The sequence below is a fragment of the Notolepis coatsorum genome (genome assembly GCF_963971535.1).
Source record: "Notolepis coatsorum genome assembly, chromosome: 8".
Taxonomy (NCBI): domain Eukaryota; kingdom Metazoa; phylum Chordata; class Actinopteri; order Aulopiformes; family Paralepididae; genus Notolepis; species Notolepis coatsorum.
The window spans coordinates 147571018-147587287 of record NC_140172.1 but is presented as its reverse complement, the minus strand read 5'-3'; the positions used below and the strand labels follow the sequence as shown (position 1 = coordinate 147587287).

The window sequence follows — 16270 nt, the reverse complement described above, 5'->3', positions numbered from 1 at the left end:
AGGCTTCGGTAAAACGACAGGAGGTAGAGTGGTCGTCTGGTAATCGGAAGGTTCCCGGTTCGATTCCCGCTCCTCCCGGGCAGCGTGTCGAAGTGTCCTTGAGCAACTTAACCCAACTTGACACTTAACCCCTAACTGCTGCCGATGAGCTGGTTGGCACCTTGCCTGGTCGCCTCCGCCGTCGGTGTGTGAGTGAATGGGTGAGTGAATGTGTGAGTGAATGTGTGAATGAATGGGTGAGTGAATGGGTGAGTGAATGGGTGAGTGAATGGGTGAGTGAATGGGTGAGTGAATGGGTGAGTGAATGGGTGAGTGAATGGGTGAGTGAATGGGTGAATGTGTGAGTGAATGGGTGAGTGAATGGGTGAGTGAATGGGTGAGTGAATGGGTGAGTGAATGGGTGAGTGAATGGGTGAATGTGTGAATGACTGGGTGAGTGAATGGGTGAATGTGTGAGTGAATGTGTAATGTGTGAGTGAATGGGTGAGTGAATATGTGAGTGAATGTGTGAGTGAAACACATTGTAAAGCGCTTTGAATAAAAGCTGTTATACAAAATGCACGGTTTACCGAAGCCTCACTTTAACACTAACACCTGTCTGTCCTCCCAGGCTCCTCCCACCTCCCTCACCAGCAGCAGCAGCAGCAGCAGCATCAGGTGACTCAGCTCCCCTCTCCCCCCCCTCCCCCTCCCCCTCCTCCCTCTCCCGCCGCCGCCGCCGGCGGTGTCGGCGGCGTGCTGTCCGCCGCGGCTCAGAGGAAGAGCGGCTCCTCGCGGAGGAACGCCTGGGGCAACATGTCCTACGCCGACCTCATCACCAAGGCCATCGACGGCTCCCCGGAGAAGCGGCTCACGCTGTCCCAGATCTACGACTGGATGGTGAAGAGCGTGCCGTACTTCAAGGACAAGGGGGACAGCAACAGCTCCGCGGGGTGGAAGGTGAGTGGCACTGTGGGTGGATGGGTGCGTTTTTTACATTGTGTGTGTGTGTGTGTGTGTGTGTGGTGTGTGTGTGTGGTGTGTTGTGCGTGCAAGGGCGTAGGTTTGTTTTCTACATGGGGAGGGAGGGGGCACTTTAACTGGGGGTCTGGGAGTCTGGGGGTCTTTTGGATAAAAGCGCTATATAAACACTAGGGGTGTAACAGTACAAGTCACGGTTCGGTGCGGGTTTTCGGTACAGTGGGGGGAAAGTTTTGCTTTCCATGTTCCACTCAGGGGTGATGTAGTGGGCGGTAACTGATTGTACTTGTAGGGCTGTCAACGAATATTCGATATTGAAATTAATAATCGAGTTTTGAATAAAATTCTGCACGCAAAAGAACGTTTTGCACGTGCGTTCGTTAGTGGTTATTAACGTACCGTTGTATTCGTTCGGTACACAGCCGTACTGAACCTTAGGTCCAGTAGTACTGAAACGGTTCGGTATGAAATATGTGTACCTTTTACACCCCTAATAAACACAGTCCCATTTACCATCTGATAACGATCATAATGGCAATTATGCGCGTGGATAGATATTCACAATCAATATTTAACTGGGGACCATGTTGGAAACAAGTCGACAGACTTTCACATGTTATCCTTGTACCCCTTGTTTTTATACTTTTGTATAAATTGTATGTACTAAATAAAAATCAAATCAAATCAATATCAATGTCTTGGATGGACACACGGATCAAATACAAGTAAAGAGGTCAGTGAGCTTAGCTGAGAGGAGTGCCACTGGCATCAGGAGTGGTGGGGGGGGGCTGTGGGGGAAGTGGGGGGCCCTTCAAAGGCAGGACATGTGGACGATTGTCTCGATCGGACAAAGGAATGTAGGATTATGGAGATCGATTCTTCCGCTACCTTCTGGAAAATGTTTGGAATGTTTACTAGAAATTCCATCTTAGAATTATGCCACTCTGCGGGGTTGTGAAGTCGTGACGTATCGACCTTCCAATAAACCGTTTCCGGGGGCCAGGCTTCCTGCGTTGGCTGAGGCTCTGGTCTCTTCAACACGCCACGCCTCAGTGTCCCTTGTTGTTTTAAAGGGGAACTATCTTATAAATGGCCTTTTTCAGTGTTTAGCATTGTTCCCTAGCTATGTGAACTTATATTAATATGATCTATGTCTCTAATTCTCATATTGGCGCATTCTTCCAATTCTCCTCTCACAATATTCACCCTCACTGAACTGAGTCATTTGAAAATGTGATGATTTGTGATGTCAGAGAGACACCGCTGCATGATAATGTTCAGGCGCCGGCGCCGCGGCGCAGTGGTTTAGGAGCCCAGGCTCAAAACAGCTCGAGATCTTGAGGTAGAAAAATGCTGTTTTTGAGGACTTGATTAGAAATACAAAACAATGAATTAAAAAATATATATAATTACAGAGGTGTTCCATAAACTCACAGGAATTGTGTAAAAGTGCCCAAATAGTGAAAGAAATAGTAAAATAGTTCCCCTTTAATAGACCTGCTAGGATCTCTGTTTGACAGTACTGTATATTTGCATATCTTGTATGTCACAAATGTAACAGTACTGTATATCTGTATGTCGTGTATGTCATAAATGCCATGGTTAGACTAGATTAGATGATTAGATTCGTTTTTTATATCTGTATATATCTGTATGTTGTGTATGTCATAAATGTCATTATGAATTGAAAATGGGGGAGCCTGATGTAAACAAGATGAAAGTCTTTCTCTGGTCTGCATCCTCTTAACAATTGTGTGTATTGAGTTGTACTGTACTGTACCCATTCTGCAATCTGTTAATTAAAGTTTTCAATCAATCAATCAATCAATTCAATCAACCAGAGTCCAGTGGTGGAGAGTAACTAAGTAATTTTTACTTAAGTACATGTTCAAGCTACTTGTACTTTGTGTGACTATTTAACTTTTAGGGAACTTTATACCTTTACTCCACTGCATTTCAAGGGAAATATTGTACTTTTGACTCCAAGTTTCAAGTTTCAAGTTTCTTTAATAGTTGTCATACAGAAGTACAGAATACTTTTATACAAAATGCTTCTTACTGTTTCGCTCCAGAGACTGTGTTAGACAAGATAGTATGAAATAAAATAGTATAGCATGTAAAATAGAAGTAAAAATAGAGGTCACAGTGTTCAGTATAGACATACCGGTATGTACAATGTTTGATGCAGAATAGAAGTAACTGAGTTACCATACAATATACAATATACTATGCAATGTACTAATATACAATACTATATAGTGCAGAGCAGAAATGGGATGAAGTACAATTTACAGTAAGGTGTGCGAGTTGTAGTGCAAATCCTTTACCAATAAATATAAAGTGTAAAGTGTGTTTAGGTGTTCTAAAGTGTGTAAAGTGGGTGCTGCAGTGAGTTGCCCGTTTAAAGTGAGTGTGTGCGTGTGGATGCGTGTGCTGTGTTCATCTGATGGTTGCTGCATAGTGTTTATTGTTCGTTGAGCAGCCTGATGGCCTGGGGATAGAAGCTCCTTCTGAGTCTTTCTGTGCTCGCCTTAAGACTCCGGTATCGCTTGCCTGACCGCAGCAGTTCAAAGAGGCAGTTGTTCGGGTGGCTGGAGTCCTTGATGATTCTCTTAGCCTTCCCCCTGCACCGCTTGTTGTAGTTGTCCACTACAGTTTCTAATTGCAGCCACGCGTAGGTGCTCTTTGAGAGCGGTTTTGAAGTCCTTTAGCCATTGTGACCCAATAATTAGAAATGCCCAAACTTCAAATCTCATGTGTGAGATGGTTCCACCTGAAATCCACTCTAAAACGTAATTCTCCCGTTTACCTTGAATATGAGCAAGTATCTCCCGTGGAAACGTGAGAGAGTCAGTGAGATGAGACAGAGAGACAAGAGAGAGAGCCAGAGAGACAAGACAGAGAGACAAGAGAGAGAGAGCCAGAGAGACAAGACAGAGAGACAAGAGAGAGAGATGAGACAGAGAGACAAGACAGAGAGATGAGACGGAGAGACAAGACAGAGAGATGAGACAGAGAGACAAGAGAGAGAGATGAGACGGAGAGACAAGACAGAGAGATGAGACAGAGAGACAAGACAGAGAGATGAGACGGAGAGACAAGACAGAGAGATGAGACAGAGAGATGAGACAGAGAGATGAGACAGAGAGATGAGACAGAGAGATGAGACAGAGAGACAAGACAGAGAGATGAGACGGAGAGACAAGACAGAGAGATGAGACAGAGAGACAAGACAGAGAGAGATGAGACAGAGAGATGAGACAGAGAGATGAGACGGAGAGACAAGACAGAGAGATGAGACAGAGAGACAAGACAGAGAGATGAGACGGAGAGACAAGACAGAGAGATGAGACAGAGAGATGAGACAGAGAGATGAGACAGAGAGACAAGACAGAGAGATGAGACAGAGAGATGAGACAGAGAGATGAGACAGAGAGATGAGACAGAGAGATGAGACAGAGAGATGAGACAGAGAGATGAGACGGAGAGACAAGACAGAGAGATGAGACAGAGAGACAAGACAGAGAGATGAGACAGAGAGACAAGACAGAGAGATGAGACAGAGAGATGAGACAGAGAGACAAGACAGAGAGATGAGACGGAGAGACAAGACAGAGAGAGATGAGACAGAGAGACAAGACAGAGAGATGAGACAGAGAGACAAGAGAGAGAGATGAGACGGAGAGACAAGACAGAGAGATGAGACAGAGAGACAAGAGAGAGAGATGAGACGGAGAGACAAGAGAGAGAGATGAGAGAGAGTCAGAGAGACAAGAGAGAGAGACAAGAGAGAGTCAGAGAGACAAGACGGAGAGACAAGAGAGAGAGATGAGACAGAGAGACAAGACAGAGAGATGAGACAGAGAGACAAGAGAGAGTCAGAGAAGCAAGACGGAGAGACAAGAGACAGAGAGACAAGAGAGAGAGAGAGACGAGAGAGAGTCAGAGAGACGAGACAGAGAGACAAGAGAGAGAGAGAGACGAGAGAGAGTCAGAGAGACGAGACAGAGAGACAAGACAGAGAGACAAGAGAGAGAGACAAGACAGCGTAACGATACAACTCGGAGCTGTTCCACTTGGAAGTGAATACGGTACCAGAGTGATTTTGTGGACACTACAATGGAGATGGTAAAAGAATGCCCCGTTTGAATGGAACAATCGACTTTAACTCCAACTATTCTGTGAGTCCATAAAGTCGGCCTCCTCCAGTTCATTGTCCGTGGTGCATTTCCCAGGATTCCCTTCTTGATGAAACCCCCAGATTAGAAGAGATCATAACAATAGCGTAGTTGATTCAGTTCTGTTCAATGGAGCATTAAAGGCTCAATACGGATTATTTTTAACCATATACATGTGGGGTATATTTAGGGTTTACAAACGGTCTGTAACTTTTCCGGGGGGAAATGTGGATGGATGCATTTGTTTACCTTTTGTAAGATGAGATGAGATACGATAAGATAACATATTCCTTTATTGATCCCCTCAAAAAATATAAAAAGAAATCCAGGCGTCATGCAGTAGCGGGGGGGGGGGGGGGGGGTACAGGTATGGGCAGGGTAATGGTCGAAATAAACGTAGGCAATACAATTAGGTCTGAATATAAAAATAAGAGGAAAAAATAAACGGTGTAATTAACTATGAATATAAAAACAAGAGAAAAACAGTTACTTACTACCGTAGTGTCTTTATACCTGTATCACTGTGCATATTAATACTACAACTCTGTACATACATCTGATTAGCACTATCACCCGGTAGTACTCATCTATATATAATTTTATACCCAGTTGTATCACCTGTACATTGTGTATTACTATTGCACTTTACTGCTACATTTGCACTCTGGTTAGATGCCAAACTTCTTTTCGTTGTACTGTACTTGTGCTGTATGATGATGACGATACAAAAATATATATATACGGTGTAAACTCTGAATGTAAAAACAAGAGAAAAACAAACAAGTGTAAACTACGGATTGGGCCTTTTTCTTTTCCTTTTTTTTACGCACACAGACCACTCGTCAGGAAAAGGGGGGGTGGGGGGGTGGAGTGGAGTCGAACTCTCTCACCTCGAGGAGAGAGAGCGAACCTCCACACAGACTAGTCTGCTGCCCGTCTCTCAAAAATAGCCACATCACCTGTAATTACCTGACAGACGAGTCGCGGTGAGGCGTGATGTAACACTGTCTGCCTGTGTGTTTTGCCCCCGAGACGCTGCGGCGGTGGTGGTGGTGGTGGTGGCAACATTCCATGCGGTCATGGGATGTTTCCGGGGGGTTCTGGACCGGGAGCTGGAGGAGGGGAGGGGAGGTGGGGAGTATTTGGGCCTGTAATGTGTGAGAGAGACACGCACAGCAGGGGGGGGAGCGGGCGGCACGGGACGCCTGTAACCATACAGCACTTCCCGCAACAGACTAGGTTCGCTATGTTTTGACAAAAAAAATCAAGTCATTTTACTCCGACCTGCAGCGTCTTGACTGAGGCGCTTGAACGCTTTGTTCTTTCGTCACGTTTGAAACGCGCCTCGTGTTGTTGTTGTGTTTCTGTTCACATTTCCCCAACTGGCACGTACTGTATGTATGCGAGGTCGCGGGGTCACGGGGGAGAAGCCGTTGCAAATGTTTAACCATTTAATGTTCGCCTGCTCACCAGGGGGGGGGGGGGGGGGGGGGCTGAACCTTGGCACCCTGGTAACCCTGGTAACCTTTGAAGTCCCCGGAGCGATTCCCCCCCCCCCCCCCCCCCCCTCCCCCTGTATAGTGACACACGTGCCGCTCTCTGCTCTGTTGCCGGGGAAAAACAAACAGTTCCAGAAGAACACCAGAGTGGGGTTATCTTGATTCCCCCCCCGCAGACGGAGGAGACTGTCGCAATATCTGTGGCTCAGGATCAGCGAGGGACAAACAGACAGAGGCAGAGGGGGTGGTCAGTCGTTAGTAGAGTGGGATTCTACCGTCGAGGTTCTTGCAAATCCAAGAACGCCGGCCTCTGCCCTGTCATTCTCACGGGGGGGGGGGGGGGGCAGGTGGGGGGACGCTGCAGGCTTGTCGACGGAGGACGGGGCAGAGAGTGAGGCTTTGAATGAGCGATGGCTCTTAAGTGTGTGTCGTCTGTGTGTGTGTCGTCTGTGTGTGTGTGTGTGGTCTGTGTGTGTGTGTGTGTGTGTGTGTGTGTGTGTGTGTGTGTGTGTGTGTGTGTGTGTGTGTGTGTGTGTGTGTGCGTGTGCGTGTGTGTGTGTGGTGGAGAAAGAACAATGAAAGCATGTTTCAAGTTGCAGCAGAGCCTCATGGCAGAGATTACAAGTAAAAAAAAAAGAAAAAAAAGAGAGAAGAAGAAGAAGAGCTTTGAGACATTACAGGAGTTCTCCGTGTAATTGGCCCAAAAAACATTCCTCAATAACCTGCTTGTGCTTGTGCTGCTGCATAAGCTGCAGAGTATTTCTTTTTTTACCTCAGAACAAATTCCTGAGTGGAGTAAAGGAAGGACGGAGGACTCCGACTGAATCCCAGTGAAGAAGTCTATGATGTTTATAGGAGAGTCACGTTCGGGACGAACACTTGTCTTGTCCAATCAGAGACTGCGCGCGCGCGCGCGCGCGCGGGGGAGGGATTAGGTGACGCCTACCCCACGAAATGTCTGCGGCCTGCTGTCAGTGGCGGTGACTTAACGTCGGGACGACCGGTGATTAATGCGTCGATAATAAGCATCGAGGCACGGGGCAGACGAGACGGAGAGACGTGCAGACGCCCACTTTACACACGGACTCGGCTGACAGAAGGAGCACGTTCAGTGTTCTAGAGTCTAAGACTCCCTCGATGCAACACTGAACGGCACAGGAACGTCCTTCATTCCGACAGCCGTCAGACTTTATAATGCATCACTGTGCCTCACTGCCTCACTGAGCACACACAGAGTGGCGGTACAAACTCCTCAGTAATCTTCCTGCTGGACGTTTGACCTTTGACCCGTGACTTTTTACTCTGACATCGACACTTTTTCTTTTCTACATTCATCGCTGTACATTTACTGTATATTACTGTATATTTAGAATGTATATCCCAGACTGTATTTTTATTCTTATTTATGATTTTAAGATTTTGACCTTACCTAAATGTCTATCGTGAGCGATCTGTGGTGCTGAATTTCCCTCGGGGTCAATAAAGTACTTCTATTCTATTCTCTTCTATCTAGACGTGGTGGCAGACGGTCTCGATGACACGGGGCCAGCGGGCCTCTTCTATATCAGAATATGACAGTGGTGTGTGTGCTCCTCGCTCTGACCCCTCCTCCCCCTCTTGTGAGATGGAATTGCAAAGGTATGTCAGGAAATGCCTTTGTGACCCTCGGTTAAAACTAGTTTCCATTGTTCAAAACCTGCCGTGCAGTGTTGCCAGATGTACCATAATTATCGTATTTGTACGATAACTTGCCCCCTCTGTACGATTGGTTTTGCCCTTTTGTTGCGATCGTCATTTCCTCTGTCCGCCTATTGGGTTAGAAGAACTTGCAAACGATCATTTCCCTCAAAAAGCAATCGATTTAAGCCCCATGTACGATAATCTGTCTGCAGTACTTACTACTTTTTTATATATAAAAGAAATGCAATTGGAGGTGCGGCGTCGGTGGGAACGCACGCTTATTTTTAGGACGAAAGAGCACCGTCCTGGGTTCCCTCGACAATAACAGGAGGCAACACACAAACACCTCAATCAATGTCAGGGCCTGTGTGCAGCGGAGGAAGGGGAGGGGGGAGGGGGCGCTGGGTGCAGGGGAACGGGGCCGGCCTGTGGGTCTGTTGGGCCCTAGGTGAGATCCTGAAAATGCCCCCCCCCTCGTAGTAAAAAATTATAACTGCCACATTGCTCAGTGTCCAAGAGAAACACTGTGACTGTTGAAATTGATTCACCAAACTACATTCAATCATCTTTGCGTGCAGACATATTATATGCCCATATGAGTGGGCATATAAAACCAGAACAAACCTGAACTAGGACACAAAATCTTAAACAAAAAAAAAAAAATTGCATTGACATCGTAACCAAATAATAATTTATACCCCATATTTAAATGCTTAAGTGACTCACGACGTGTACGATAGCCTTTCGGGGGCCCTTAGCGACCGCCTATACGGCCTGTAGGACGGGGACGATAGCCTTTCGGGGCCCTTAGCGACCGCCTGTACAGCCCGTAGGACGGGTACGATAGCCTTTTGGGGGCCCGAGGCGACCGCCTGTACGGCCCGTAGGACGGGTACGATATAGCCTTTTGGGGGCCCGAGGCGACCGCCTGTACGGCCCGTAGGTCGCGGACGATAGCCTTTCGGGGGGGGGGGGGGGGCCCTAGGCGACCGCCTGTGCGGCCCGTAGGACGGGGACGGCCCTGCAGGGGAACAACGTCATGTAACATCCTTCATTCCAGAGCTCTGTGCTCACATCCTCACATCCTTGTCTTCTAGAGTTTCCGCAGCGGATGCCGCAGCTCGGAGGAGGGAGATTGTTCTCTGGCCTGTCAGTTCCTCCTCTGCTCCCATGCTGGCCTTTTGCTCACGTTGACGCAGTGTTTTTCAGGAGGGGAATCTGTTTTTGTTTTTTTTAATATATATAACTATGTGTTAAATAGCTCTACATTCCAACAACAGCCATCACTGGTATATAGTGTCTGGTCAGTAACGTGGGTCTCCCAGTCCCTCCTGCTCTGCAGTAAACAACCATCACTGGTATATAGTGTCTGGTCAGTAACGTGGGTCTCCCAGTCCCTCCTGCTCTGCAGTAAACAACCATCACTGGTATATAGTGTCTGGTCAGTAACGTGGGTCTCCCAGTCCCTCCTGCTCTGCAGTAAACAACCATCACTGGTATATAGTGTCTGGTCAGTAACGTGGGTCTCCCAGTCCCTCCTGCTCTGCAGTAAACAACCATCACTGGTATATAGTGTCTGGTCAGTAACGTGGGTCTCCCAGTCCCTCCTGCTCTGCAGTAAACACAACATGCATGTTCTGGTATACTGTTCTCACTTTATCCAATCAGGAGACAGAACCCTAGATTTTTTTCTTTTTATTTTATTTCAAGAAATCTTACCGAGCCAAATTTGCTTACTGCATTGGTAGATTATTTTTTACCAGTACTTGTTTCAAGCACATATTTGCTTAAAACTTTTTATTTCCTATTTTTGTCAGACCATTTTCGCAGTGTGGAGTTCTCTCTCCTGATTGGATAAAGTGAGAACAGGATACCAGAAGAAATATTTTGTGTTTACTGCAGAGCAGGAGGGACTGGGAGACCCATGTTACTGACCAGACACTCTATATCAGTGATGGCTGTTTCCTGCAGAGCGGAGGGACTGGGAGACCCATGTTACTGACCAGTCTATCAATCTATATCAGTGATGGCTGTCAGAATGTAGAGCTATTATTTTAACATGTAAACCACTTATTTTAACAACAAATATCATTCACCATTCGCCAATCAATAAAGTCTGAAACCTCTTTAAGTGCTGTTTGCTACTCTTCTCTTTTTAGCCCTATTTTAATAATAATAATAATAATAATAATAATAATAATAATAATAATAATAATAATAATAATAATAATAATAATAATAATAATAATAATAATAATAATAATAATAATAATATATAATAATAATAATAATAATAATAATAATAATAATAATAATAATAATAATAATAATAATAATAATAATACATTTTATTTATAAAGTGCTTTTCAAGAACCCAAAGACGCTGACATTTACTTCACAGCCAGGATCTACAAATCAGTATGAACAGCACACCGCTCCTCGCAGCCCAGATGAAAATATACCATTTGTTTGCATAATAATTTGCAACGCATTCTTTCCCCCGAGACACTTTTAAACGGACATGTTAAGCCCCAGTGGTCTTTGGAGGCGATGCATACTTGCCTTTACTTTACTTTAAAATGGGAAAGTGCTTTTTTTTCTTTTGCAATGCTTACAAAAAGAGCCTAACCCTAACCCACATGCGAACGAGTTCTGTGGCTAACTGCTGGTGTAAAATGTCTTCAACGAAATAAACCAAGAACACAAGTAGGTTGATATATCGGGCTGTAAAACTCCACGTCAAACTGCTTTCAGAAGAACACAATAGAAAGGTGCTGAAGATTAAAGGAACACGCCGACATTTTGGGAAATGAGCTTACCGTCTTCTCCAGAGAGAGACAAGAAGATAGATACCAGTCTCCTCTCTGTGCGTTCAGTAGAAAGCTATCTGGCAGGGGAGCTCCAGTAGCTCACCGCATATCTCGGCGCTATTTCTGCGTCGGGGAAAACCGTGCTGCGTCACGGATCTGGTGGACTCCGAGTTCGATTCCCGGACCCGCCGTCATTTGCCAGAATGTCTTCCCCTGCTCTATATCCCGTTTCACCCTGTATCTGTCGGTCATGCTTGACCAGAAAAGCGATAAACGCTAAAAAATAAAGCTTAAAAAAAAAATAAAGCTATCTGGCTGCAGGCTAGCCTAGCTTAGCACAATAAATGGAAGCGGACAGTGCCGGTTAGCCTTCAGGAGAGGTGTTAGTTAGACAACCGGCTTGGCCAACCGGCACTGTCCGCTTTTATTCATCCCAAAATGTTGGCGTGTTCCTTTAAAGGTGCTGTAAGTTGTGTTTTCTTGTTAAAATAAGTGTTAAGTAGCTCTACATGCAGACAGTCTGATATAGAGCGTCTGGTCGGTAACATGGGTCTCCCAGTCCCTCCGCTCTGCAGTAAACACAAAATAAATGTCCTGGTATCCCGTTCTCCCACTTCATCCAATCAGGAGAGAGAGCTCCACACTGCAACAATGGTCCAACAAAAATAAGAAATAAAAAAATAGTTTTAAGTAAATGTGTCCTTGAAACAGGTAAAATAATCTGCTAGCCTTCGGGAGAGGTGTTAGTTGGACAATGCCTAGGCTAACTGGCACTGTCCGCTTCCATTCATTGTGCTGAGCTCGTACATGTGCTGTATGTGAAGACGTCGCTGTAGGCTCCAGGTTACAGGGCTGAGGCTGCAGATCCTTCACGAGGGGCTGAGTGCTCTACTGTAAGCTCAGGTAATTGTGACGGTTCGTGTTGGAACACGTCAGGCTTTATTCTGAAGCCTCGTGGAGGAATAACAACAACAACAGGGTCAGCGCTGCACCAGGCTACTAACAATGCCACATGTTAAATCAATGTCATGCCTTCAGAATTCAACGACACGGTTCATAATCGTTCATAAATTAGCTTAAGATCATGCAAATTCATAAATAATTGATACGTTACAAGTTAATTGTGTTGAATTTGTAACTTGTAAATGTTTGTTTATGTTATTTTGTCTTTACTGTGAGTGGTAGTGAAAGGTTAAACTTCTGTAGTGTGGTAGTGAAAGGTTAACCTTCTGTAGTGTGGTAGTGAAAGGTTAACCTTCTGTAGTGTGGTAGTGAAAGGGTTAACCTTCTGTAGTGTGGTAGTGAAAGGTTAACATTCTGTAGTGAAAGGTTAACCGTATGTAGTGGTAGTGAAGGGTTAACCTTCTGTAGTGTGGTAGTGAAAGCATGAACCCTTTGTAGTGTGGTAGTGAACGGTTAACCTTATGTAGTGGTAGTGAAAGGGTTAACTGACTGTAGTGTGGTAGTGAAAGCATGAACCCTTTGTAGTGTGGTAGTGAACGGTTAACCTTATGTAGTGGTAGTGAAAGGGTTAACTGACTGTAGTGTGGTAGTGAAAGCATGAACCCTTTGTAGTGTGGTAGTGAAAGGGTTAACTGACTGTAATGTGGTAGTGAAAGGTTAACCTTCTATAGTGTGGTAGTGAAAGGTTAACCTTCTGTAGTGTGGTAGTGAAAGGTTAACCTTCTGTAGTGTGGTAGTGAAAGGTTAACCTTCTGTAGTGAAAGGTTAACCTTCTGTAGTGAAAGGTTAACCTTCTGTAGTGTGGTAGTGAAAGGTTAACCTTCTGTAGTGAAAGGTTAACCTTCTGTAGTGTGGTAGTGAAAGGTTAACCTTCTGTAGTGTGGTAGTGAAATGTTAACCTTCTGTAGTGTGGTAGTGAAAGGTTAACCTTCTATAGTGTGGTAGTGAAATGTTAACCTTCTGTAGTGTGGTAGTGAAAGGGTTAACCTTCTGTAGTGAAAGGTTAACCTTCTGTAGTGAAAGGTTAACCTTCTGTAGTGAAAGGTTAACCTTCTGTAGTGAAAGGTTAACCTGCTGTAGTGTGGTAGTGAAAGGGTAACCTTCTGTAGTGAAAGGTTAACCTTCTGTAGTGAAAGGGTTAACCTTCTGTAGTGAAAGGGTTAACCTTCTGTAGTGAAAGGTTAACCTGTAGTGAAAGGTTAACCTTCTGTAGTGTGGTAGTGGTTCATTTAAAGTCCTCATGTTTGTATGCTTGGCCAGCAGCTGGAGCAGGAAGATGAATGTATGAGTGATCTGAAGACCTGGGATGAGCGCCAGATGGCCGGGGAAGGCTTGGCCTACTGGCTCCCCAGAGCGGAGTCCACATCTTTCTCCTCGTCATCCTCAGTGCCGTCAGTCTTTCAAGGGCGCAATAAACTTGTGAGAGAGAGAGAGAGAGAGAGAGAGAGAGAGAGAGAGAGAGAGAGAGAGAGAGAGAGAGAGAGAGAGACATTAGCAGCTGACACTCAGGGTAGACGCCACCCCACTCTGTGTCTCCCCCCCCCGCAAGACTAACCGTGACCACTGTGTCTGACGGACCACATGTTTCATCTGGACTCATGCGGCGCGTCAGGGTGGATGCAGGAGAATGACTTCCTGACATTCCTGAGGCACTTTGTGAATTACACCAGAGCTTTTTTGTTTTTTGCTTGTTGACAACCGTGTCTCTCACCTCTCTCTCTTCTTGACGACCGTCTCTCTCTCTCTCTCTCTTCTTGACGACCGTCTCTCTCTCTCTTTCTCTCTCTCTTCTTGACGACCTTGTCTCTCGCTCTCCTCTCTTCTTGACGACCGTCTCTCTCTCTTTCTCTCTCTCTCTCTTCTTGACGACCGTCTCTCTCTCTCGCTCTCTCTCTCTCTTCTTGACAACCATGTCTCTCTCTCTCTTCTTGACGACTGGGTCTCTCTCTCTCTTGACTACCGTGTCTCTTTCTCTCTCTCTCTCTCTCTTTCTTCTTGACGACCGTGTCTCTCTCTCTCTCTCCTTGACGACCGTGTCTCTCTCTCTCTTCTTGATGACCGTGTCTCTCTCTCTCTCTCTCTCTCTCTCTCTCTCTCTCTCTCTCTCTCTCTCTCTCTCTCTCTCTCGTCTCTCTCTCTCTCTCTCTCTCTCTCTCTCTCTCTCTCTCTCTCTCTCAGGGAAGGATAAGGATGTGAGGAGGCTGAAGCCTCGCAGCATGTCTCTCTGTAACTCATGGTTGTCTCTCTCTCTCTCTCTCTCTCTCTCTCTCTCTCTCTCTCTCTCTCTCTTCTTGATGATGGTCTCTCTCTCTCTCTCTCTCTCTCTCTCTCTCTCTCTCTTCTTGATGATGGTCTCTCTCTCTCTCTCTTCTTGATGACCGTGTCTCTCTCTCTCTCTCTCTCTCTCTCTCTCTCTCTCTCTCTCTCTCTCTCTCTCTCTCTCTCGCTCTCTCTCTCTCTCTCTCTTGATGACTAAAACCCCAACGTCTTCGGTGAGAGGGATTTCTCATGGGGGTGCAGAGACCTCATTGTTTAAATGGTGCATTTATATGGTGCTTTTATCACGTTCACCCGTTCACTCACACACTCACACACAGACGGCGGAGGCGACCACACAAGGTGCCAACCTGCTCATCGGGAGCAGCTAGGGGGTGGAGGGTTGGAGATGGAAAGGTGGAGAACTACAAATTCCTGGGTGTTCTCATGAACAACAAACTGGACTGGACGGACACCCGAGGCCCCTCTTCTACAGGAAGGGACAGAGCAGACTGTTCGTCCTGAGAGGGCTCCGGTCTTTTAATGTCTGCAGTAAACTGCTGCAGATGTTCTACCAGCCTGTGGTGGCTGGTGCCCTCTTCTTCGCTGTGGTATGCTGGGGGGGGCAACACCAACACAGACAAAATAAACAACTGGTCAAAAAAAATAAAAGCTCTATGGTGGGAGCGGACCTGGACAGTCTGGAGGTGGTGGCAGAGGGGAGGACGAGGAGGAAGCTGCATGCTATCCTTGAGAACCCCCGCCGCCCCCTCTATGATGAGCTGACCGCAATGCGGTCCACGTTTAGCCACAAACTCATCCCCCCCCCCCCGACATACCACAAAGCGCTTTGGGCAGTCCTTTGTGCCGGTGGCAATCAGGCTCCACAACCAGGCAGGGCCAGGACGGGCCAACTGCTGTGGACTGGACGAGCTGGGTTGTGGACTGTAACCAATGAATTTAATTATCTAACATCATGATTGGACTTGTTTATTTTTCTTTTCACCACTTTAGCTCTATTTTAGTCCTATTTTAGCAATTTTTATCCCTGTGTACTTGTCCATCTTGTTTTTAACACATACTAATAAGTGTATGTTATGTATTAACTGTTTTAAAATTGCTGTTATGCTGTTTATGCTGTAAAGGACATCTGAATCTCCCCTCGGGGATAAATAAAGGTTTTCAATTCAATTCAATTCAATAGGGGTTAAGTGTCTTGCTCAAGGACACTTAGACACGCTGCACGGGAGGAGCGGGAGTCGAACCGGGAACCTTACGATTACCAGACGACCGCTCTACCTCTCTCACTGTCGCCCCCCCCCCCCCCCCCCTCTGCATCTGTATCTGTTCCAACCAACACAATGATCTGCATTTGTATCTGTATTCGGATAGAAGACCGGAAGTGGGCGTTTTATAGACAGAAAACCAGACGGTTTTCTTTTCACATTAAATCCGGCAAATGTATTTTATCACCTAAATTATTCATTGGCAATTGTGCCTTCAAAGTTTTCGCCAAGTTAGGCCCACGACACCTCGGGAAGACTCAACAGTTACTGTAGTTCCAGCGTCCAATTCCAATGTACAGTCCCCCCCCCCCCCCCCCCCCCCCCCCCCCACAGCGGTCGAGACAGGGGAGGGTTGAATTGGATGATACGAAATTGGGATGGGAGAAAAATAGAAAATGGGAGAAAAAGTGGATAATAAAAAAATAAATAAAAATGAAAGCAATCCAATAAATCCCCATGTAAACAAAGCGAGTAGGAGAGCGGCAGTGTTTTGACAGGGGGGGTTACGTAACATAACATCTTCCTTTATTGATCCCCTTGGGGAAATCCGGCCATCATAGCAGCATGGGGGAGGGGAGGTACAGGTATGGGCAGGGTAATAGTAGAAATATACGCAATAATTATACCGTGATACAGTG

The 16270-nt window shown here is 46.0% G+C and overlaps 1 protein-coding gene across 1 annotated transcript in view; it reads left to right on the top strand.

Moving 5' to 3' along the window:
• Positions 1 to 689: 689 nt before the first annotated feature.
• LOC311233868 (forkhead box protein O1-B-like) overlaps positions 690 to 16270 on the top strand; it is an 87107-nt gene continuing 71526 nt past the window's right edge. Inside the window, exon 1 of the mRNA XM_084320928.1 lies at positions 690 to 939. Coding sequence (XP_084177054.1) covers positions 796 to 939 — 144 coding nt within the window. The 5' untranslated portion in view covers positions 690 to 795. The remainder of the gene's footprint in view (positions 940 to 16270) is intronic.